The 24,810-nt window shown below is 42.6% G+C and overlaps 2 protein-coding genes across 2 annotated transcripts; one reads left to right on the top strand and one right to left on the bottom strand.

The window, feature by feature from the left end:
- The first annotated feature begins 15 nt into the window (after positions 1–15).
- Positions 16–8,244, top strand: tbc1d7 (TBC1 domain family, member 7). Its single transcript, XM_041935700.1, has 8 exons — positions 16–269; positions 545–678; positions 2,232–2,312; positions 2,421–2,611; positions 3,969–4,106; positions 4,509–4,654; positions 5,235–5,364; positions 5,458–8,244. Exons 2-8 carry the CDS (start codon positions 567–569, stop codon positions 5,542–5,544), a joined length of 885 nt encoding a protein of 294 aa, XP_041791634.1. The 5' UTR covers positions 16–269; positions 545–566; the 3' UTR covers positions 5,545–8,244.
- Positions 5,960–23,871, bottom strand: phactr1 (phosphatase and actin regulator 1). Its single transcript, XM_041935699.1, has 13 exons — positions 23,592–23,871; positions 18,517–18,681; positions 15,436–15,516; positions 14,671–14,793; positions 14,375–14,578; positions 14,026–14,287; positions 13,097–13,299; positions 12,091–12,247; positions 9,655–9,710; positions 9,509–9,570; positions 7,810–7,950; positions 7,626–7,702; positions 5,960–7,265 (listed from the first exon to the last, which is right to left on the bottom strand). Exons 1-13 carry the CDS (start codon positions 23,869–23,871, stop codon positions 7,250–7,252), a joined length of 1,827 nt encoding a protein of 608 aa, XP_041791633.1. The 3' UTR covers positions 5,960–7,249.
- Positions 23,872–24,810: the final 939 nt, after the last annotated feature.

The following is a 24,810-nucleotide window of genomic DNA, read 5'->3' as shown; positions in this document are numbered from 1 at the left end:
CCGGAAATGGTTTGATAATAACAACAGTGTAGCATGTAGCAGACGGAGTCGTCAATTAATTTTTTGAAATGTGGTAGTAGTCCGTAGTGCTTCAAGGACCTCCATGTCTCCTAACCTGGTGGTCTTGCCGTTAATGTTAGAACGGCTGGTAGCTACTTGTGCTCTGTAGCTGTTATGTAGATAGCTAGGTTAGCCAAGTTAGCTTAAAGCTGTCAGTAGGTCAGGGCTAAGTGAAACCACGGTGTATGTGTGCAACACACCAGTGCAAGGTAAGAGTTGCCAATAATTGAACACACATTTGTCTCTCCATTCTGCGAACCCACGCGTGTAATTTAGCTAAATGAAAGACTGCCCGGCGCTGTCATTATCAGCCTTGCTTCTCGACGCACTTGCCGAAATGTTATTCATAGTTGGTGTTTTGTAACATGTTTTTCCCCACGAAACGTCGTGTTTTAGTCTTCAGCAGGTTTTTTCCATCTTTATGCCACGGCTAATGCAACGCAAAGCTCCACATTAAAAAGTTTGAAATGTTGTGTAACGTTAGGTGTCACAGACCAGATCAAACTATGGCTGACGACCCTCAGAGAAATTTCCGCTCTGCATATTATGAGAAAGTGGGCTTCAGAGGAGTGGAGGAGAAGAAATCTCTGGAAATACTGCTCAAGGACAATCCTCTGGGTAGGTGACAGTTCGTACTGTGTTTACCAACACATACAACATGGCGAATGAAACTGGTTTAAGGATAGTGTTATGGTTGCCACATGAGCCATCAGGGGTCCGTTTCACAAAGCAGGTTCAACAAACTCTGAGTGTAACCCTGAACTCTGAGTTGATCTACTCTGAGATAGGAAACTCTGAGTTTTCGATTCCACAACAGCAGATTTGAGTTAGTTTGATTAACTCAGAGTAGGTTCACCTCGAGTTAAGCGCGTGCACCGCAACTTTAAAAAGACAGCATCAATGGAACCCCGATTTAAGGATTCACCATGGCAACGGGGAAGCGGAAGGCTGCCTACTTCACGCCACTGGAAATTAGACATTTTAATGCGCTCATACAGCGAATATGAACACGTTTTTAGACGGAAGTCCAACACCGCTGCAGCTGCGAAGGAGAGGGAGACGGCGTGGGAGAACATTGCTGCTCGGGTCAATGCGTGAGTATAAATGTAGTCCTTTGAAATCACAATAATATTACAGGGCAAAACTGCTTGAATGGTTGCCTATTAATTTATTTCATTTAGGTGCAATCCCGCGGGGGAGAAGCGCACTTGGCAGCAGCTTAAAATGAAATATAAAAACATGGTTGAAACAGGTAAGACCTCTGCATGATCTCATGGAGGTAGCTACCTCATTTTGATCATGTTTTACATTGTAAAGTAAATATTAAGTGGCTCCCTTTCATTGTAAAATTGGTTATATTGTGTTCATATAATGTTTTGTTTTTTGTTAACGAATGAAATAAAATTTAAAAATGAAAAAAGTGTTCTCATCTATATCATGTTATGTTAAATAATTAAGCCTATATTTAAACTAACACAGACTTTTACTCAGCCAACAGAAAGAAGGCAGATGCTCTGCGCAGTATCGCTGCACCTTCATCCACGGGATCATGATCAAAAGACGTTAACATGCCATGTTAACGAAAAAAGTCACCACCTACTGTGCCTAATGGACTTCCACTGACTGATATTTTTAATGATTTTTTTTAATAACAGACGGCAGAACTATGCCAAAACTCGTCTGCTGACTGAATGAATGAATGAGGAAATGAATGCGGTGTGCGGTTGAAAGAGGGCGGAGACACAGAGAAACTCGAGGTTCCTTGAGTAAAACCTGGTCCCGACCAGGTTAGGTTCATAGAGTCAGTTACTGCGGTAACTGACTCGGAGTTTAACTTACCTCTGTCTGTGAAACAGGCTTGAGTTACCCCTCTTTCTCTGGTTTGACTTACCTTCCTATGTGAAACGGAAAACTCAGAGTTTCCCTCATTTCAGGGTTAACATACTCAGAGTTTTCAGTAAACCTGCTTTGTGAAACGGACCTCTGGTATGTTAAGAAGCAGGTATCACATATTGGCGCCAGTGTATCAGCAATACATTGCAATCGATTGTACCTGGATATATTGTACTGTGCATTGCTTTTCCCATTTACTGCATGAACATTATTTGTCACCAGTTTATGGTTGAGTTTTGATTGATGTAAGTGAGTCCATGTTTTCTCTCTTCTAACAGATCTAGAAAAGCTGAGCACCTTCAGTCAGAGGTTTCCCCTCCCCTCCATGTACAGGATCCATGTGTGGAAAGTATTGTTGGGTAAGACACACACACACACACACACGTTTCCAAATTTGCATGTAAAACCATCAAATGTGATGTTCTTTGTATAAACCAGCAAACAAACAAACTGTCCTGTTCCTGCAGGCATCCTTCCTCCTCACAGTGACTCTCATGCTCTGGTCGGAGGCTACAGGAAGGAGCAGTACCAGGACATCCTGGAGGCTCTGGAGGTGATGAGATACATCAACTCTTCAACACCCTCCACCCATGTCTACCTGCGCATGTTCCAGCTGGAGAGCCAAGTGCTCCCACGGTGCTCCGAGACCTCTGCCCCAGTAAGATGAAGCACCCCTAAAGTAATAGATGTTGTATGGTGAAAGGCAGCACCAGCTTGCATCTTGATTGTGCTGAACCATCCATATAGGATTTGGTATGACAGTTGTTTTTCAGGTGACAGTCTTATGCAGAACTAATTAAAGAAGAAAGTGGGAATGTGATAGTGATCAAAATGGGAGGTTGTAGGACCAGATATGTTAGCCAACTGAGGTGTGGAGATTAGTAGTTAGTGACAGAAAGAAATTTAGGTGTGACCATAGTTTTTATTTCTTAAAAATCCACTGGGCCTTTAGCAGGAATTCATCAAGACCTGGGTCTTTTTTTTTTAACAATTTAACTGGAACAGTGACAGTTTCCACCTCTTTAATAGGTACATGTAATCTTTCATTAAGATTACATGACAGCAGTGTGAGTCTTATCGCTGATATATTTGCTTCTTAGAATGGTTCTGGTACCATCTAATGACTAAAGTCTCATTGAAATGACAAACCATGCCTCATACTGTGGCTTGTGAAGTTACAGCAATTACTGGATATCTCCCTGTTTAAGCAGCCCACAAATAATCAAAGCACTCAGCTTTTCATTATGAATTCATAATTATACCCAGCAGGCTGAGGGGAAAATGTTTACCATATTACTGGTTCTACTTGAAGCATGTGATGTTAAGATTTATGTTACGACTGTGTTAGTCACTTATAATCTTTACCACAAAAACCCTTTATGTTTTCAGTTCCACATCAGTAAACGACTAAGTAGATACATGCAGACCATAATTAAACAGGGAAACCACACAGTGGGAATGTGTCCAAATCGCCCTGAATATGTCTGCCTTCAGTGTAGAGCTGCGTCCTCTTTTACCTTTGAAACAATGTATTAGCCTAGAAAGCGAATCACACTTTTGTTACACATAGATTTAGCTATGCTTTATTATTTGTATTTTCAAACATTGTGCTTCACTTTTACAAGAGAGAAGGATTTGAGGATAAGAGGAAGAAGCCGTCAGTTAGGTAAATCTAATGGTGTCTGACCAAGTCTGGCTGGTGTGTGAACTTCCCCAAAACAAAGAGCAGGACTGAGCTGCTGTCACTGATATAGTTGCATCTTGCCTTACAGGTTAACATAACCACAAACAGTGAATGTGTCAGTCCTGAGCAGGAATTCTTCTAATGCAACTTGTAACTGCACAGAATAATCTAAAAAGCTAAGAACATGCACCGTTTTTTTGCAGGTGTGTTCTGTTAATGTTGCGATGCCTATCACTAGCACCTCCCTTTTCAGGTTGCTAGTTCTTGCATTTCTCCTTGCTCCCTTTATTTTTTTGGTACTGTAATGTATGATATGGACGTGTTGCTTCAGGATGAAGAGAACGAGGACTTCCTCTCCATCAGTCGAGCCATGGAGGAGATCGTAGATGATCCTGTCGACTGCTACTGGCTCATCAAGTGTTTCGTCAATCAGTTCCACACAAAGTTTGGAGACTCAGTACCGCACCTGGCAAGTGTCACTTTTAGCTTAAAGGAAACCACCTTTAAATGTTAACAGTAAAATGTTAATTCAAAGCAAAGACATTTTTCACAGCTTTCAGACACATCTTGTGGCCTTCATCAGTGGATGAAATATGTTTCAAACAAACAAAGCTTTCCTTTGACAAGAGTCTTAAAATTCAGTTATTGGTTAGAGAAAGAATTGGTCGGTAGTTGAAAAGCGAAATGAACTGAAGGCCTTGTATGGGCAAGTAAAGTTTTCAGGAGCCACTTTCTTAAGTTTTGGTGTAGTTATGAACATGCATTTTGGCATGGCAGTTTTCATGACTCAGGAGTTTGGATCAGATTATTCAGAATCTGCATCACTATGAATGAAGACATTGTTGCTTCCTCCTGTTCTGTTCTGGTGCAGCCAAAGAGCCTGGAGCATTATCTGAGTCAGGAGGAACCTCGACTGCTGAACCATCTGAAGAACAGCGGAGCCCTGGCTCAGCTGCCCTACAATCTCTGGTTCAGACGCTGCTTTGCTGGCTGCCTGCCCGAATCCAGCCTTCAGAGGTCAGTTTACTGTTAACGGCAGAAACCTGCTCACTACATCAGCACGCTTTCATTAAGCCAACACACAGCAAGGATTCATACTTTCTCTTGTTTATCCACATCAGACTGAGATTTGCTAATATGTCCAAGATAATATTTAAGATTCCTTTAAAGCATATGTTTTTTTTTTTCCCTAAATCTGTGCTACTGATTTAACCCGGGACCAACATACACACCATATGTTTTTCAAGATGCTACACAAGGGAGTTGAATGTTGAGAAAGCTTTAACTTTATGCAATTCATAATGCAGCATACGAGCAAGAAGAGACGAAGCCATGACACTCATATTGATTACCAGAGGAAACAAATACACAAACAGCAGAATATATTCGTACAAAGTTGAATGTTGCATATTGCTGATATGTTTGAAAGCAACTGATTAAGTGAGAGTGAGGGGACAGCCTGTCTCTTTGGTTTCATGTCTGCTCAGGCCTGCAGAAATTAAAGATGTATCCTTCTTAAGCAAAGGTTCTAGTCATTTTTATAGAACATGCTTGATCATCTTCATACTGGTCAAATGAGCCATTTGATTATTTTTAGGGTGTGGGACAAGGTGATCAGTGGCTCCTGTAAGATCCTGGTGTTTGTGGCCCTGGAGATTCTGCTCAGCTACAAGATCATGTTGATGGGCATCAACCGGCCTGAAGGCGTGGTGAAGTTTCTGTGCAATGTGAGTAAATGACAGCGCAGCAAACACAAATACACTGTTTTTGTCCTCATACTAGGTGCCTTGTAAAATCTCACAATACCGTTTCTCTTCCAGATACCGCAGGAAAACACAGATGCCATTGTGACTAAAGCTATTGACTTGTGGCACAAATATTGTGGCACTCCAGTGCACGCTGTGTAGCCACGTGGAGCTCCACACGCTAGAGATCTGGGCCCAGAGGTGAGCTGCTTTCCCAGGAAGCACCAGGACTTCACTGAGAGGAACAGACTGTGGCGCTCGGTGTTAGCGGGGATTCGTCTCTCCACGACTGAACCGAAAACTCATCACAGGCTACTTTCAATCAGCCTGGGGAGTTGGGAGCCACTTTTCTTTTTGACAGTTCCCAGCTGATATACTAGACGTGGAGAGGACTTAAATGCATGAACACTGAAAACTGCTTCTATACAGAGTGGATGTTCGAGCTGATTGATGTGATGCTCAGAACTTGTCAGGAAAAAGGCAAGGAAGCGTAAACTTATTTTTTAATAAGTTTCTTTCTTTAAGAAACTGCATACATCATAGAAGACTCACAATAAATTAATACTCACATGCAGTTTTTCTGCTTTACAAAAAACATTTGAAAAGTCTTGCTTACTTTCTTTGCTATGTACAAGTCTTATAATTCTGAGAAGATTTTTCTCCCAAAAGATTTTTACACGTACAAGAGACAGTAATATTACTGACGCTCGTACATAAGCATACACACACTCACTCAGACACAGTCATAGCACACACAAGAGATCAACCAGTTCTCCCAATAAGAGGGTCAAAACGGCCAATTCGTGAACCTAATATGGACTGTAAACAATAAAAACGTAAGGTGGCAGGGTCTTCATATTCTGTACCGTCAAAGGTTCATCTCAGAGAATACAAAACGAAATACAAAAAAAAGTCTACTTTCTTTTAGTTCAGCAGAGAGTTCGGCAACATTTGACTGTGTCTACAGATAATATTCTGCATCAAATGAAACAAGTAAATTTGGCAACTTTTAAATCCCTGTAAACAGAACTGTAGGCACAGTGACACAGTGGGTTACTGAACTCTCAACAGCAGTCACTCTGGGACGCATTCAAGACTTCCACAGCAAGTCAAGCTGCTTTGGTTTAAAATGGGGATCTGAAGTCTGAAAGGTGTTGAATGCAGCCCGGGAAGAGATGGACAAATGAGGACAGAATCTGAAATTATTGCTCAGTTGATTGGTGTGTATTTGTTAGGAGAGCTTCATCTTTTACTATTACTGGCTTGCAGAGAGCATTTAGGGATTTTGATTAAGATTTTAGGACATTTTGGCTTAAGATTCAGCTGCCTACAACAGCATATGCTGTTGTAAATATTTTAATTCCTCTGGCAAAATGAGATAAACGACCATTGAGATGTCATCTGTGCCAACACAAAGTGCCCCCAAGGGAAGATTAAGTCCAGTTGAGAAAGAAGAGTGAGAACATCGTGAAAGGCAAGAAAACAATCCCTGTGTAAAAAAGAAAAGTCCCATCTTCACCTCCTACCGATCCTCAAAGTTGGCACAGATTCTGTGTTTGACTTCCAAAAGACTTGCTCAAAAGCAAAAGTGCTGCAAAGTAAACAAATCGCCACCTCTTCATCATAAAAAATGACAAATAAAAGCTTTTGAATATCAAGAAGTCTGTAAAATCTCCACTGAGGGGAGATGCCAGTCGAGAGTTTAATGCATCTGCACCGTTTCCTGCGATGGCGCAGCACACAGGTTGCGCGAGTGTCCAGTCTGTCAGTTTGAAGTCGACACTGGAAAGGGAAGCAGGTAGCAGTCTGAACACTCGAGGCTCAGTGTGGGAGAGTGAAAGCATGGCCGAGGCCTGACGGAACCATTTTATGGCCGATGAAACCTGCAGGGAGAAACCATGACAACAAAGTGAGTAACATTTCAGAAACGCTGAACGCAGTCAGAAATGTCCGGACTAATAACTACACTCTGAACAAAGTGACAAGAACGCAGTGTACAGGAGGTACAGCTGAGGCAGACGAAGTGCATCTTAAACTGATAAAGGCTGAGCCAAGTCTAAAACGGCCGTTGTTCAGAAGATAAACCCTTTTGCCCTCTACTCTGGCACCACCCTCTGAACAGACAATCCATTTTTTTTCTCACTATGAAGATCATGATCTAAGAATAGCAAAGTTGTCCCTCAGTTTTTAATCTGCCAAACAATTAGTCGTCCGTTCACAGCCTCATTACTACTTAGTCTTACCTGGTAAAATGACGGCTCGACTCATGCACCTCCATCTCTGTGCTTTTAAATTCATTCAGTTCCTTCCTGATGGCAGCCTGAACAACACACCAAGACAATTATTTACATACAGCAGACATGTACAGACCTCTTGAATCCAGGTTTAGTAAAGCATTGTTGGGACTTGTTGTGTGTGTGCGTTTACCTTATCAGCAGCTGTTAGCCGAGTCCACGGCTTGTCTGCTCTCCTGTCGTAGTCCTGAGCCTCAGCGACCTCCACGTAGTCACTGAAGCGGATGAGGATCTTCGCCTCCCTCAGCTCCTCCACTGTGGGCCTCTGGCTGAGCTAGAGGGTGCAAGAAAGGAGGCGTGTGTCAGTCCACTCATTATTAATGAGCTCCATGTCCTGCAACATGCACGCTAAGGAACATGTGTCTGTGCAGAAAAGACAGCTGTTAGAGAGCATGTTTCAGTCAGGAAAGTGGCTGCTTCATGTCTCTTGGCTGCTGTAGAGAATGTGGAAAAACCTCTTTTTCTGTGTGCAATTATGTTTGAAAATCAGTGAAATATAAAAGAACAATCATCTTGTTTTTTTCTTTGTACACGTAAAGTTGAATAATCAATAAAATACTAGAAAGCACACAGGTCGCATAACTGCCAACTACATTTTTATGTGGATGAACAGAAGAGGTTTACTTTTGAGAAACTATAGTGAAGTGGACATATCTAAAAAAAAAAAGACTGGACCTGCACCTCTTGGCTCGTCCCCATTTACCACCAAATTCCACTCATGTCTGATGAGTTCTTTTTGGGTACAGGTGGGTAATGGATGGTTATTAAGTATATTTTTTAAGTGTCCAAAAGGTAAAAGAGTGTCCAGTTGTAGGTCACACTGATTCTGAGGGTGTGCTGCACTAATACTAAAAGCAGCTCTTCTACTATCAGTCTGAGCAAGAGGTCCCTGAAGAACCAGCCCGTCACTGGAGTGAGTTAAAAATGGACCCGGGTTGCAATATAACACAGATGTAATGCATGATGGTAATATTCATCAGGGCTTTGTAGATGTACAGACACCAGTGCTTATTGTGTATCTCAGTGAAAGAAGCCCAACTGACCTTATCATAGAGGGTACAGTGGTGAGTATTGTAGCTGTCACCAGTGTTAAACCTCAGGGCTGAGTGGTAAACACAATCTAAGCGTTGATGAAGCGACATATTTGTAAATTACATCCTCAAAGTTGAGCACTGTTGGGAAAGCTGATTCAACAATCCTCTTCCTACAAATCAAAGGAAAGCTGGTTTTATTTCTGTATCTTTTGCCAACAAGGTTCCCAATGTGTTATTTAAATGTAAATCTGTTGCCAAGCCAGATGCCAAGATACCTGTATTATGCAACCGTTTCGATCTTTAAACCATTGACAATAGAGATATGAAGATTACTGTAGTTTCTGAATCTTGAGAAAAAAAATGAATTTCATTTCATGTGTGACAAGTTTCATCTGAAGATTACTTGGAGAATGTTGCAGTGCATGAAAGGAAAGCTGCAGTTTCTCAATGCCTAATTGGACAGAATCAGCAATACTGTATAAGGCCCCAGACTAGATCCCTGTGGAACGCCCGTTGTAACTGACAGACTGACAGAAATCCAGACTGAGCTCCCCCCGTCCTCACACACTGACTTCTACTACAACCAGAGTCCTGGGATTGTTGCTAAGATGGAGTCGATCACACACACACAGAATGTAAGGAGGATGCAAGAGATAATACTATCATCCTTTCAAAAGGCTGCAGGCTGAAGAGTGGCAATTTGGTCACCATGGCAACCATGATCATATTTCCAGCCGGGGTCATGAACTAACCATCTAAGAATGATCAAAGACTCTGTCATCTCCACCTCCGTCTTACCTTTCTGGACAAATGTCTCTTGATCTCCCTCTTCTCCTCCTGCTCCTCCAGATCGTTTCGAGCTGGCAGGAAGGAGAAGCAGAGCACCATCACACACCTGGATGATTGACAGATTTGTTTCTCCCACTGTATGCGGGGCTACTTACGTTTGAGTATGTTCCTCTGTTCCAGCTCCTCTGCAGTCGGCCGCTGACTCAACCGCCTGAAAAAATAGTGACACGTCTATTTCAGGAAATCTATTTTTAGGATTTTTTTATGTGCTTGTGTTTACTTCCAGATCATCATTATTGTACTTGATTCCTGCAAAATCGTAGGCAAGCAGAAGTGTTGCTCTTATGAACCGACTAGGCTGACAAGCTGACTGCATGTGATGTCACTGTTTTATGAGGTTGTATTTTGTGAACTTGAGGTGGAGCAGTTATTTATACAGCTGGTAGGATGAATAATGGTGAGTGAGAGCAGCAGTAGTAAAAAGATGCCAAGAGCAGGAGATTGTGACCACTGAGGGGGTCAAAGAGAAGCCAGAGGAGGAGGAAAATCTTCTATCTTTTTCAAGGTAAATGGTACCAGTGTGCCTAAATCTCATGAACAAATTGTAAGATAAGCATTTCATTAGAAAAATCAAAACCAAAGGCTCCTATCCAACCATAATACATGACCAGATGTTGCACAAAACAATGGGATGTGATGGAGAAAGGGTACTGGAGTGTTGTTTTCTCTGCCAAGCAGAGGTGGAAGAAGTACTAAGATCTTGTACTTGAATAAAAGTAGAAATGACAGTGTAGAAATACTTGTGTTATATTTAAAAGTCCTTTAAAATTATATTCAACTCAAAGAACAAAAGTGTTACCATCAAAATATACTTAAAGTGCCAACATTTAAAGTACTCTTGCGCTGAATGGCCCACTTCAAAGAAATATATGTCATATTATTGAATTCTAGTTATTTATCTTCATTTAAGTTAATGTTGTAGATGGTAAAGGTGAAGGAATTGCAATTACTTCACACTTTATGTGCTGGGTAGCTTGTGAATTTCCCCTGGGGAGCAAAAAAGTTCTATCTTAACCTATAATCTTCATTATATTTTGTATTATTCATCTGGATCTGCAGTAACTAAAATTATCAAGCACATGTAGCAAAGCACAGATGTGGTGGAGTAGAAGTATAAATTATCGGTAAATGAAAATACTCAAGTTAAGTACACATACCTCAAAACTGTACTGAAGCATAGTACTTGAGTAAATGTACTTAGTTACTTTCCACCACTGCTGCCAAATTTAAAAGAACTTTTTTTTTAATTGAATTCATGTCAGACATCATGAAGTAAAATTAGTTAATTCTGAGAATTCTGGTTCCACCTTCTCAAATGTGACGACCTGGTTCTTTCCTCTGTTTTATATCACTGAGTATTAAATATCTTTGAGTTTTTGGTCTGTTGGTCAAAGAAAACTGGTTAATTGTTTTGTGCACTTTTTTCCATTAAGTAATTAAATGTAAAAAAAAAAGAATAATTAAAAAAAAAATTTGAAATTAACAAATTAATCAATATGAAAATGTATTGAAATCCTTACTTGAAAATGATGAAATATTTCAAAATCAAAACCAAAATGCTTTTAATAATTCTACATTAGGAATGGTTAGAGTTAATGTTCTATGCTTGTTTTGGGAAACATAGTTGTATCAGCACATGCTCACTTGCACCTTTCACTCAAACTCACCTTTTCAACCCTCTATCTACACACGACTCCCACTTTCCATGTTCCTCACGTCTGCTTGTCTTATAACGGCTCCTCAGCTTTAATCTCTCTCCTCTCAGCCCTGCCTCCTCCCTCCATTATGACTCATCATCCATCATCTGCTCCCTTCAGCAGCCAGGTTGCATCCATCTCTTTTCCCAACCCACTTTAGATTAAACCACGCCCACTTCCATTTGACAAAAGCCTGGACGACTGCGTTCCCATGGAGACCACGCTCACACAGGTCCTGCGGAATATGGCAGCTATAGTAGCTGGGAAAATAGAGGTGTCTCTCATAGGTTTCTGAAGAAGCTCAATGACAGAGGCTCCAGCTGTTACCATCTGACTCCAAACTCCCAGCTAATCCAGAAATGGGTAAAGAGGTGGAGCGTGGATGCAGATGAGGCGGGCAGAATGAAGCCTGGTTGCGGTAACCTAGCAGCTAGCTGTCACTCAATGTGGCCATTCCCTTAATTATGCACAATTTTAAGTCTTAACATAATTCAGACAAGTGAGTTCTATTAAACCCACCTACCGCTGGCTGCTACAGATGAACACAACCACAGCTACACATAATACAGCTTCTAGGCTTGACTCAAACTGTAAAATCATACTCCTTCAGTGTTAATGTCTCATTACTTTAACAGAAAATTCATCAAATTCAGTCCCATATCACTATTTTCCACACTACCATAGCTGCCATATTCCGCAGTGCCTGCAGCCATCGAGGCTTTCGTCACATGGAAGTGAACGTGGTTTCATCTAAAGTGGGCTGGAAAATCAATGCACACAGCCGGGTCACAACTGTCACAACACGGGCTCAAGCACTGGAGCGAGTGGACTCACCTGGTCAGTTTGGTGGCTGTCTGCTGTCGTGACTCCAGTCTCTCCTGGTCCGACTGCAGCGGCAGGATGTTTTTCTCCTCCAGCTCCCTCTTCGATGGACGGTTGCTCAGCTTGATGGCCAGAGAGTCCTTTCGTAAAACCTTCATGGCCAGTGTGCCTTCAATGACCATACAGTAATACAGTTGACTGTCAGGAGCCTGGATAGATTTTTCTCTAGTATCTAACATTATTCTGGCAGTTATTTATCATTGCTGTTCTTATTTTGTCCATTTTGTTGTTTTTATTTCCAGGTTCTCCTTGAGGCTACCAGAGAGAAACAGGCACACTGGGATGTATCTCAACTATCTTGTGATCAATTTAGATTCTACATAATGATCTCAACAGTTGGCTCACTCTTGTGAGTGCTTGTTGTCCCTGAAGCTTAATATACCTCAGAAAAGTGCAATGCAATGTAAATGACATAAGCAAAGGCCCTGTTTATTTCAGGCAAGACAGCGAGTGAAAACCTGCACATCATACAAACTCTTTATAATCTACCAGATTACTTTTTGTGCCTTTATTTATTGAGTTAAATTGTGGCAGAATATAATCAACTACTGCAGCTTTAATGTTTCTGGTGACATTAGCGACCTGTCTTGGGTTTTCATTCTCACCAGCACACATCATTTTTCCTTTTCTTCTGCATTATGTATCGTGTGTATATTACTTGTGCAAAATAAATAAACTAAATGAAATATAAACATGCTTCCGTAATAAATAATTCACATCTCTCATAACAAGCTGCAGCTGTGATGCGCTTCCAGCCATGTGTGATGTTGTGCAACCATATAGAAACACACATGTGCTCATACATGCATGTACAGACATTATCTGTTAGAATTAATAACCACAGGCCAGTGAGTCAGATTATGCAAATTGACACTGGAAAGTTTTGGTCAAATAGGTCAAAGCTCAGTCTCGAATGAGGAGCAGGTGGATGCCTTACACCCCAAAGAAAAACACCTACTTGTAAACAATGCATCATCCTCATCTTCCTCCTCATCGTCCTCTTCGTCCTCCTCGTCTTCGTCCTCCTCCTCCTCTTCCTCGTCCTCCTCTTCCTCATCCTTGTACATACCGGGCAGGTCCTCGTAGTCCGCTTCGGTGGGGAGGTTCTCTTTGTCGTCGTCGCACTCGATCATCACCGTGGGAACAGCGTGCATCAGGGAGCTGCAGGTTGGTGGGAGAGGGCAGAGGTCAGAGGTGTTTGCTCAATGTTGCATGAAGTTGTGAAATAACAGGAGAGCAGCTGCATGCGAGCGAAAAGTCCACCATCGTGGCTATGACCAATCAAACCCTCAAGTCCTTTTGAATCATTCGTGTTTGGTCATCCATCACAACCATGCAGTCAGAGAAGAGACCAATGCTAAAGAAAAGCAGTCAGAAGCAAAACAGTGTGAAATGAAAGAGGGATTTGTAAGAATAAACAGGTATACACCCGAACAGCACATCACTAAGCTTTTACGTGACCAACAACACCTGTCTAGAGCCCGGCTTGTAGCAAATAACCTGCCGACAGGCAACCAATGATAGTGATGGATGTGGAGGAGACGGGATGTAACCAGTATGCTTCCATTAGGCACCAGGGGTGATGAAAACAACACAGCTTTCCATTTGTGATATTTTGTCAATGACAGTATTTCTATCCCTGCAGCAATTTCAGCAGGAACCTGAACACAACCTGAGTATTTATTTCTATAGTTGTCATTTATATAAAACTCACTTAATTAGCTGTGATTATCTTTTTCTTAGCTCATAAAAAGCTGACATTTTGGCGACACCTGGGTTCCACAGTACAGGAATAACATCAATGTTCTGCACGATGATAAGCCAAACAGAGCATTTTGAGTTTTTATCTGTGCATCAGATCCTCCATGGCAGCAGTTTGATCCTCACCTCTCAAACCTCTGCATGGTGAGGGCCAGCGTCTTGTTGAGCTCCTCTATGATTCGGCTGGGGGGGTGGAGGGGGACAGGTAGCGTCCCGTACTGCAGAGAGTGCCCGCCCATTGGAGCGTGGCTAGGAGGGGCGGGGCACTTCTGGAAGGCGAGCGAAGAGGGCTCCATGCTCCCTGCAGGTACGGAGATCATGAGCTTCTTTGGAGGTAGAGGAGGAGACAACTTCACCGACATACATGGCAGCTTCACGGGGGCACCGTCTGCACAGAGGGAGGGTGTGGGAGGATTAGACCTGCATACATACATTCACACAAGCAATCATGAGTGCGCACAAAGACAAACTCAACCTGTAATGTGATTAGGTAGTCTGTTGAAGGGTTTGGGTGGTAGCGCAGGAGGTTGTTTGTGTAGCGTAGGAGGTCTGGAGAGCATCGATTCAGCACCGTCAGCTGGATACACACTGGACTTCTTGGTGGGCGGAGCCTGGATGGATTTTTGAGCGTGGTCCTGTTGACATGCACCCTCACTTGGCATCTGAAACTCCACAGAGCCTGAGGAGAACAAACAAAATATTAAAACAGTCAGGTGCTACAATACAAGGCGAGAGAAGCAGCAGCAATGGTGCCGAGGCTCCGCTGCCTACCTACAGCTGCAGCCGCTCCTTCCATCAGCTCAGTACCTTCAGACTCTGACAGGGTGGAGCCGAGCACCGGAGAACGCCCGTTCTCCATCTTCACCTCCTCTCGCAGAGCCGGGGTAGAGCCGTCTATGTGACAGAGAGCAGGGAGCGAGAAATGATGAACAGGATCAGCAAAAACGGAAAAAAAAAAAGTTCAAAGGCAGCGGAGGCAGTGTTGCTTTACTGTTTACTTCTTAAAATCTGCATCAGGCAGCAACAAAACATTCATCTGAGCTGCCAAAAAAGCTGAAACAAGTAATAAGAAAATCAGCCCACAACAAATGTAATAATCAATTAATCATTAAAGCAAAAAAAAAATCCAGCAAAATGCCAAACATCCCTGGTTCCAGCTCCTTAAATGTATAGATTTACTTCTTTTCTCTGTTAAATCTCTTCAAGTTAGCTATCTCTGAGTTCTGGACTCTTGATTGGACAAACCAACAAATGTCAAGGCTGCACCTTGGGCTCACTATTTTGATAATTTCATCACGATTCCACTGTCCATAAATCACCATATCCAGTTATTTCCCGGACATAGCAACAGACTGAACCACCAGATATTACAAAAGTGACATGCGACAGAGAAAAGCAGGCAAACTGTCACATCTGAGAAGCTGGAACATTTTTACTTTATAAAAAAGGGTCCAAAAAGCGAAGGAACAAATGGATGAATCAACTGGTCTTTTTTACACGTTAGCCTCACACTCTATTTATCACCTTCTTTCTCACCTTTCTCATAAACCTCCTTCAGCACTCCCTTCTTGATGAGCTCCTCTCTGCTCTGGCGAGTGGACATTTTCCTCTCCAGCACTGTGGGAGCAGAGGAGACGTGACGTCAGATAAACAACAACTGGACGCTCAGAAGCTTTGTCGGTGTTGAAGAATGTGTCAGCTGCGGCACATGTTTGACTGAGCCTCATATCTATGCATGGGCTTCACAATCAGCTGTTCCTCCGGGAACCAAACACATAAATACACAGTGTCTGCAGGACAGATTACAACTGTACGATGGACGACAGGGGTTTGATAAACCTCACTTAATCGTCTGTATCACATTTTGAACATGAGCACAGAATAAGCTCATATTTTGCCTTTTTCTACTTTCTTTTTAGAACAACTCTCCTTTTCACTTCATCTGTTGTCTCTTAGGAGGTGGACATGAGGAACACTGCAGATCTGGATACGCAGAAGTCACCTGCAGTACATGAGTAAAGTGGAAAGATCATTTGATAGGACACTTTATATGACTTGAGAGTGCTGATAAACAGCTTGCCGATTGATGGTTATATTCATTACGACGGTTCTGACAGAAAACGTCATGACTGTGGGGTTGGTGTTCTTAGGAAACTGTTTCAGGTTGGAGCTACAGTAGCAAACTAAACAGAAAGCAAGCAGGGGTTTGGCGAGCAGGCAGGTGGAGCTGCAGGAGAGCGGTGGAGCTGTGGTGGAGATAGAGGCCAGTATTGGTGCATATTAAATGAAGGTAAATGTGCAGAGTTACATCTAAGCCATCTTGAGGCATTAAGGGATTTTTCATGGAACACTTTCTACATATGTAATCTTGATGGACACAGATGAGTTTTTCGGAGCTTAATGAATGCCAGGAGACGAATTTTAATTGCATTGTGTTCCCAACAGTTATCTGACAGGAATCATTTGACTCTCATCTCATCTCTCCTCTTGAGACAGGTTCTCATTAACATTACTCAGCCTGAAGTACTTTAAATTAAACGAGCTGGATGCAGGACATGTGAATATTATCCACAGCAGAACACAGGATGACAACAATCAGCCAATGACTACAAGGCCTGAGGTTAAAGCAAAAGGTGAGAAACAATATGAAGCATTGTGGGAATTCAGGTCTTATGAGCAAGTTCCTGTAAGTGTGACTCAACACGCAGGGAAGAAGCAGCCGGTCAACACATAAACAAGCACAACTGTGTGCCTGCAAGACTAATCTGTGCTCCGAACCAGTTTTATATTTTACAGCCCGACGAGATGAGCTAAGTGCTGACCTCAGGACAGTAATAGCACATAGCAACAGTGGCGGTTGACAGGTTGTCAACAGGAAGTAAAACAGATCACCATACTCATCTGGCCCAGGTGCATAAGCATTAAAAGTGATGTTTTTTTCAATTCTTGCTGAATAATGAACAAGAAAAGAATGCTCACATAAAACAGAGAAAGTAAAACATGAAAAACAGCGAATATGTTTCATTCAGTTTCTCAGGTTTTTGTTTTCATCGCTGTGAACCCTCTCTGCGATGCACCATGGATGCACTTGGACTGAACGATGGCGGGAGTCCAGCAGTAACACATGGTGCTCACGGCTGTGTGCACGCGTGTGTGTGCTGTCAAATGTATATTGTGTTTGAGCTGCATACGGAGAAAGGAAGCAGGTTTCATTCACCTGCTGTGACAGCTGGGAGAACAGCTTGGCTGTGGGAAGCCTCTCTTCACCCCGCTCCTGTGTGTTTGTGGCTCTCAGTGAGAACAGGATGGAGAAAGACTCGGCCAGCTGAGAAACAACAACAGCTTCCATTTCTCCGTCCGCATCAAATGCCTTCCTCCATTTCACAGCTTACTACTGAGTGCATATTGTATCGGAGAACCAGACATATGTACCCACATCCGCATGTCCTAAGATAATGGGGCTAACATCACACAGACGACACACGGCGGCACACTGGCGATCGCCATTTAAAGCTAATTTGTTGCTGCAGTGAACATTCGTAATCACCTCTTCCACAGCTGCTACGTTTACATCTCTGATGAATCCTGTAATTAACAGCTTCTAGCCATAATGTCTGAACCGAGTATAATAAATGTAAATGAGCTTTTCAGTTTGTTTCATTTTTCCACAGACTCCAGATTCTTCCTTTTCTTTACTTTTTTGAACGTTGTTAGAAATACATGACTGGTCATATTCTATCTTTATTATTCAGTGAATGATAATTACATTACATGGATTAAGGTTACTCAGCAGCTCCTTACCAAGACAAATATGTTTCTGATGTACCTGAGCTGGTGATTGTTAGAACAGTGGAAAGACTAACCAAGATGGTTTTGGTGAGTTTTATTTTGTGTTTTCTACATAATATGCCAAGGAAAATTACTGTTTTTGTCAATGGACTCTGGTAGTGTATAGGCGAAGGCACCGCAATACTTCAATTCCTGCACAAACAGTAGCCTGGGCTCTTTGTGTGTGAGCGTGTGTGTGTGTGTGTGTGTGTGTGTGTGCGTGTGTGCTCTCATCTCTCTCGCTCTCTGTTCACACAAAACTGGTAATTTAAAAAGCACAATCACAAACAGCAGTGATACACCAGTATTTGTTATGATGATAGTGGATGGGCAGGTTTTCAGGTGACGAGATGCATGGGATCATTTATATCATATATATCATTTTAGCCTTTCTAATAGATTATCACTGGGGTTTCTTGCATATTCACCACCAGATTCACCTGGTGGGGCACAGAGAAAATAGACCAAAACTATTTCTGCTGACAATCGTCCTGTCTGAGCCGCCTGATTGGTTAACATGGCTGCTGAAAGGAAGCGGGCAGCGCTACACGACGCTTTCACCTACCAGCGTCACACAACCATAATCATGCATAGCCTCTATATGACCCCCTGCTCTGCAGCACAGCACCTCTGAGCTGCCATTCATCAGTGCTACTGTTGCTAGGTGCAACGGGGAGACATTTATCTTGTGTGGGAGTCGTGAGTGAAGCAGATTACTACAGGGAGCAGCGGCGGGGAACAGGGTGCTAATGGAAATGATGTGTTCACAGTGTTTTGGTTCTTTCTCACCAGCAGAGGTCTGCTTGAACTTTTCGCTCTTCTTCTTCCTCCATTTCCACGGTTTAAACAGACGTCCCAGGTTGGCGAACTTGCTCCGCCGCCGAATGGGAGGCGTGTGCGTGCCTGGAACCAGCGAATCAGAGCGCATCGCTGCCAACCTCTCCACTTCCTCAGCTGGAAAACAACAACAAGCTCATCAACAAGCAGGCAAACAACACTTAGAAAACTACTAGGCATACTGGGTATTTATCCTCAGCTGTTTTCACGATGACAAAAAAAAACACAGGTCTCACAGCTGCAATTATTAGCTGATTCATTCATTAGGTGATCGACCAGAAATTAGTCAGCAGCTATTTTGATAACAGATTAATCATTTAAAGGAAAATATAAAACATTTCTCTGGTTTCAGCTTCTCAAATTTTGGATCCTTTCTAATTTTGTGTCATCATGAACTGGACATATTTGGGTTTTGGACCAAACAAGACATCTGAAGACATCACCTTTGACTCTGGGAAACTGGGATGGACAGTTTTCAGTATTACAGCTCTTAGATGCCCTCCTCCTGGAGGACATCCTACCGACCCACAGGCCCTCATTTGTCACAAGAAGTCAATCTAGCAGCTATAAATTTCACTTGTCACACACCCTTAATGACGGAGGTACTCAAATGTAAATCATTCTAAATTTAGAGGTTGGTGACAAGATAATACAGACGCTGATGTATAATGTGGCTTGCTGGGTGACAAGCTCAAGACTTATAGGATTGAAGAACATGTCATGCCAGGCTGCTTCATGTAGTGACTTCTAGATCAGGTAGAAAGCAAATATTTAATTATCACATTGCATATTTACTGCCATACCGCAGCTAAGGAAAAGTGATGATCACTTGCGTGTGATTCAAATGTCAAGGGGCACATTCTCCCAGGGGGCTGTGCATAATCAAGACAGGAAAAGCTTATTTGGATCTCAGTTAATCACAGTTAGACAAGGGGCGAAAGCTCCCAGAGAGATTTGAGGTACGGATGAAGACAAATCTCAGGACGGCCTGACAGAGAGGAATTAAACACAGGTCGAAAAATAGAGCATAAGCAGAAAAAAAGGAGCATTACAGCAAGTATCCACAACTCATTCCTACTTTTTTGTACAAAAATATCCCCACGATTCAAGTCAAGTCAAGAAGTTCTCATGGCCCTACAGGGGGTTGTTTGAAAGTAATCCTGCTCGAGGCTGTTCTACACAGCGTGCACTCTCTCATTTTTCATTCGAAACTACAACTTTTCTCATTACACACAACATCCTGCAGTATAAGACAGACTCTGTGGAATGAGTGCATGATGCCTGAGCCACAGGCAGTGCATAAAACAAAGGAAACCGAGGCATGTAAACACACACAAGTGCCAGCAGTCACCGACATACATATTTACACAGATATACTGCAGGGGAATGGAAAAGTTTACACATGCAAACCTGCACAAGCCAATCAGAGCTGCCTACAAGCCTCACTCCAAAAAAGTTGGAACACTTTGTGAAACTTAAATAAAAACAGAATGCAATGAGATGCAAACAAACTGTGTTTACAGACAACGAGTAAACACAGCGTAGACTGTGTGTTCCCATCCTGAGCCCATGCACTAATCTCCTTTATACAGTCATGTGTTCACAAAGTGGTGAACCTCGCTCCATCCTCGCTTGTGAGCGACTGAGCTTTTCCAGGATGCTCCTTTCATACCCAATCATGATACTATCACCTGTTACCAATCAACCTGTTTACCTGTGGAATGATCCAAACAGGTGTTTTTGGAGCGTTCCACTACTTTCCCAGTTTGAAACATGTTGTTGCATCAAATTCAGAATAAGCAGATATTTACAAAAAGTAAAAATTGATGAGGTCAAACATTAAATATATTGTCTTAGTACTGTTTTTAAGTATATGCCAACAAGGATTAGCAAATTATCACATTCGGTTTTATTTATGTTTTACACAACGTCCCAATTTAGGGGATAAGGATTAGGAATAAGGATTGTACTTTCACGTGACAAAAATAGTGGACCTTTAAAGGAGGAAAAATTTGGCAAAACGTCCACTTAGTCAGTCATTCCTTTGCTGTTGCACCACCTAAAAACACGATCAAATATTGACTGATGAAAATGATTAATTAAGATTCTGAAGCATCTGCAAAATGTGCTTTTAAGTAATTTTATGTCAAATATTACAAACCTGGGCATATTCAAATATGTCTACGATCAAATTTAATGAGCAGTTGATGAAATTTCTGCCCATCTAATAGCTATACCCATTTATCTCTTGCAGGGTGACCGGGGGGGTGCAGCCAATCCAACTTTACATTGTGGGCGTGAGGCTGGGTGCACCCTGGAAAGGTCACCACTCAATCACACAGCTGCCACAGAGAGAGATGAACACTGATGCTCACACTCACACCTACGGGCCATTTTAGAGGCACCAATTAACCTGCATGTCGCCTTTGGACTGTGGGAGGAAGCTGGAGCGGCTGGACTAAACCCACACAGACACTGGGAGCGCATGCAGCCGGCAGGTTGGGACCCTTCTGGCTGGGAGGAAACAATGCTAACCACTGCACCTCCGGGCCATCTGTTTGGGCACAACTATCTGTGGCATAAAAAAAAATCTGTTTTGTTTTGGAAACATTTTGTCAAATTGAAATTATTATCATTTGGCAGGATGAGGCAATGATTGCCAAGGACACGATGGCCACAAATAAAAGCTGCACAGTATGTGAGCGGTAAAAACAAGCAAATCTGGAGCAGCTGCAGACAGGAGGAGATGTCAGCCTTGTTGTGGCCTCGTTACAAGAGGGATGTCAGTTCAGATCTGTACCAGCTCAGCAGCTACCATCGAGAGGCCCTTCAACAACAACATCCACCCGCCTGCTCAGCTGCCCCTCTGGCAGATCTGCTCAGGGGACAACAGTTTGAGTCTGTGGCGGCAGCTTGGTGTGAATATCGGAGGGCCCACGGAAACCTTCCCAAACAAAGGAAGAGTTTCTCTCAAAGCAAAAACATCTACAATGGCCTCACTATTAGTCTTTTCAGGCCTGTTTTATCATTTGGATGGAAAACACACTGATTGTGTTGCCCGAGTGGATTCCAGCTGTTTTCATTTCTGAGCTGATCTCTGCCTCTCAGGATGTACGTCACGGTTTTGAGGGGTCACGTCTTTCCTCTTAAGTCAGGATCGCCCCCGTGAACAGAGTATAGGTGTCCGGTCCCTGCTGGTGTTGCCCCCCCCCCTGCAGCAGTGAGTCAGACTCACACTGCAGGGTGACATTCTTTCAGTCAGACCCCAGGTCTGTTTACTTACACTGACTCACTCAGCGACAAGCTCGACACAACACTCAACTCAAAGCAGCCAAACGAGAGGTGATGCTGCTGGTACGTCCACTCGTGGTTTTGGATTAGCTGTTTTTTATGGCCTATTATTGGGAGAGATCAGTAATCAATAGTGAAAATGAGCTCTCATCGTGCTCTGTGTTGATCTGTGGTGGGACAGGAACACTGGAAAACACATTCTCCAACTAAATTAACAAATTAGATCAGTTAATCAAATCAATGATACGATTCCAGTTTATGAGTCGACTGAGAAATTCTTTAGCCGATTAACTGATAAGCAACAGACAGGAAATTACCAGATTATTTTTATAATTGTGTATTCAAGCCATTTATCAAGCAGAAACAACAAACATCTGCTGCTTTCAGGTTCTAAACAACTCCTCATCCCTTTTTTTATATTATAGTTAATTTAAAAATGTCTGGGTTTTGGTCTGTTGGTCAGACAAAACAAGCAATTTGACAGTATTCTGACATTTTAAAGAGCGAATAATTAATTGAAAAAATAATAAGTAATAAAAACAGCCATCAGTTGCAGCCCCAATTAAGGTATTGATCAGTTATGACATTTAAGTCAATTGGTTATAATTTATTTTATGCAGAATTAGCTGTAATTAATCATTACTTAAAATAATAGTCGCAGGTCTGGTCAGACATGGATCTGGGTCTTAACAGTACACCTTAATCAAGCTTCTGCATGATTGTACTGATCTGCAGACAGACAATAATGCTGGAGGGAGATTTTCAAATTCAATCATCTCGTTGATTAAATGTAGAAGTTCTGTCAGGCCAGCTGAAGAGGCTGACAGTGTGAGGACACGAGTGCTGCGATGAGTCCGCAAACTGATTAGTCAATTGATGGAAAATCAATGTAATCAGCGGCAATGCGGATCATCTATTAAATTAAATTAAATTAATCAAAAATACCTACTCTGTCTGTGCCAGCAGCTCAAATGTTAACATTATATCAGTGTGCACTGAACATCTACAGGTTTCTGACTGTTGGTCAGGCTCACCCAAGGCTGTTTCATGATATTTACATATTTATTCTTCATTTACTGATGAAGTCACTGAAATTGGTTGTTTCTATGGTCTTTTTGGAGGAATAAGCTACAACTCATCATCTCTTTATTAACCGCAGCAGTTTAAATAATCTCCTGCATGACTGCATCCATCTGTGGACACAGGTTTATACTGGAAACAGATGTTTCAGGGAAATCAGCTGGTCTGAGACCTCATTAGACATGTTATGACTGTCAGACAGAGCCAGTCCAGCCTACATGCTGTGAGGGTGATGATATGCTGTTTCACACAAGTGGACCAAAGAGCCCGAATGCAAACAGGGAAGCAGGACTAAACCACACACACACACACACACACACACACACACACAAAATCTGAAATCATGCTCCAGGGTTACTCCACTTCACCTCAACTGAATCACAAACTGGCGGGCTCTGTCACTATGAAGGCTTTAGAAAGACCACTAACTTCTTTAAAGGTCACTGTAAAGTAAACAGAATTGTCAGAAGGGCCATTAAGGGCTGATCTGAGAGCTGCTCCCGGTGCTGTAGCGCAGATTCCCCCGGTAGGCAGGGAGCGGTCACCGACAGATGACAATAATCATCTCAAACCAGAGGAGCACTGACGCCTCCTCCTCCTCTTCCTCCCTCCCCGTCCCCGTCCCCGGAGCAGTGGACTGAACCGTGTCCTCTCACCGTCCAGCGGCTCGGCTCCCCGGCAGTTGCTGCAGATGTGTTTGATCTCTTTGCCGATCTGGCAGTGGATCATGAACGGCATGTTGTTGTTGTTTGCGGCGGGCTGATGTTGGTGCTGTGTGCCGGAGCTGCTGCGGGACTTCATCCTGGTCAGGCAGAAGGCTCTCCTCCTCTTCCTCGGTTTCTGCTCCTCGGGCACGGGAGCCGCTGAGGATGGGGAGTCGGTGGCGGATCCGTACCCGGACCACGGACACATCACATCGCCTCCATAGCACGCCATGTTTGAGCTGGACTGCAGGGCTGGACCCTCTCGCCCTCTGCTCTGGTGGAGGGGGGGATCTCAACTGGTTTGCAGCTCTGTCCACTACTGACAAGTCAGCCGTAATAAGAGAAACACTTCCGGTCATACCTTACAAAATAAAGGCATTTTGACCGTGCTGTACTTTTGCCAACTGCAAAGAAATCGTAATCCACACCAACTACCTGTTCCTCCAGTGCATTTAAGAAGAAATGTACTGTAAATTTTACATCCACAATGTCGTCTACACAACATAGACCTTTACCTTGCTTGAAATAAATTGTATCTAGTGTAAAAAGTCAAAGACCATAAGAATAAAAATGTACTCTATAACCTTCATGTTTTTAGAAAGATTTACTTTTTCAGCAGCCTTCTTGCGAACATGCATTATTCCCTCTTGTGCTAGAAAGAAGAGGAAATGTATATCTGGGTTGAAATACCATCTGCATACCAACGAGCCTCGACATGTGCAAAGACAATAAAGTATAAATCAGTTACACAAAACACATTGCTGGCTGGGGTTGTTTTAAACAGAAATTCAGCAACACAGACCTACCACAGTACTACTATACAATACTTCAGTTATTGAATTTCAGAGTGTCAGTGAGGTCAGAATGTTGTTCTCTCAGCATTGTTTCCAAGCATATGTTTTAGGTTGAAAGGTGAAACTATCTGGTTAAAAGCAACGACAAATACCTAGAGGACTTGATATAAGCATGCCACTGAGTTTGTCAAATTAGGTCATTTGGTGTAACTACTCTATTGAGCAATAATGCACTCTCAAGTCTCAATGGATTCAATGAGTCTGATCTCCTCTGCACAATGGTTTAAGTTCAGTGCTAGAATGTTGTATTAGGCAAAACAAGGAAAAAAGCTAGAACATAAAAACATACAGCAGCGAACTTGGATAATCTTATCTTG

This window comes from Chelmon rostratus, chromosome 4 (genome assembly GCF_017976325.1).
Source record: "Chelmon rostratus isolate fCheRos1 chromosome 4, fCheRos1.pri, whole genome shotgun sequence".
Taxonomy (NCBI): Eukaryota; Metazoa; Chordata; class Actinopteri; order Chaetodontiformes; family Chaetodontidae; genus Chelmon; species Chelmon rostratus.
This window is presented reverse-complemented; position numbering and strand designations above follow the sequence as displayed.

Excerpts from the sequence above, each read along its gene's own strand:
- phactr1 (XM_041935699.1), bottom strand. The coding sequence starts at position 23,871 with ATGGCGTGCTATGGAGGCGATGTGATGTGTCCGTGGTCCGGGTACGGA. Across the intron at positions 18,682-23,591 it reads GGGAGCCGAGCCGCTGGACG|CTGAGGAAGTGGAGAGGTTG; the intron begins GTGAGAGGACAC and ends GTTGTTTTCCAG. Across the intron at positions 14,579-14,670 it reads AGGAGCGGCTGCAGCTGTAG|GCTCTGTGGAGTTTCAGATG; the intron begins GTAGGCAGCGGA and ends TGTTCTCCTCAG.
- tbc1d7 (XM_041935700.1), top strand. The coding sequence starts at position 567 with ATGGCTGACGACCCTCAGAGAAATTTCCGCTCTGCATATTATGAGAAA. Across the intron at positions 2,313-2,420 it reads TGTGTGGAAAGTATTGTTGG|GCATCCTTCCTCCTCACAGT; the intron begins GTAAGACACACA and ends CTGTTCCTGCAG. Across the intron at positions 2,612-3,968 it reads GCTCCGAGACCTCTGCCCCA|GATGAAGAGAACGAGGACTT; the intron begins GTAAGATGAAGC and ends GTGTTGCTTCAG.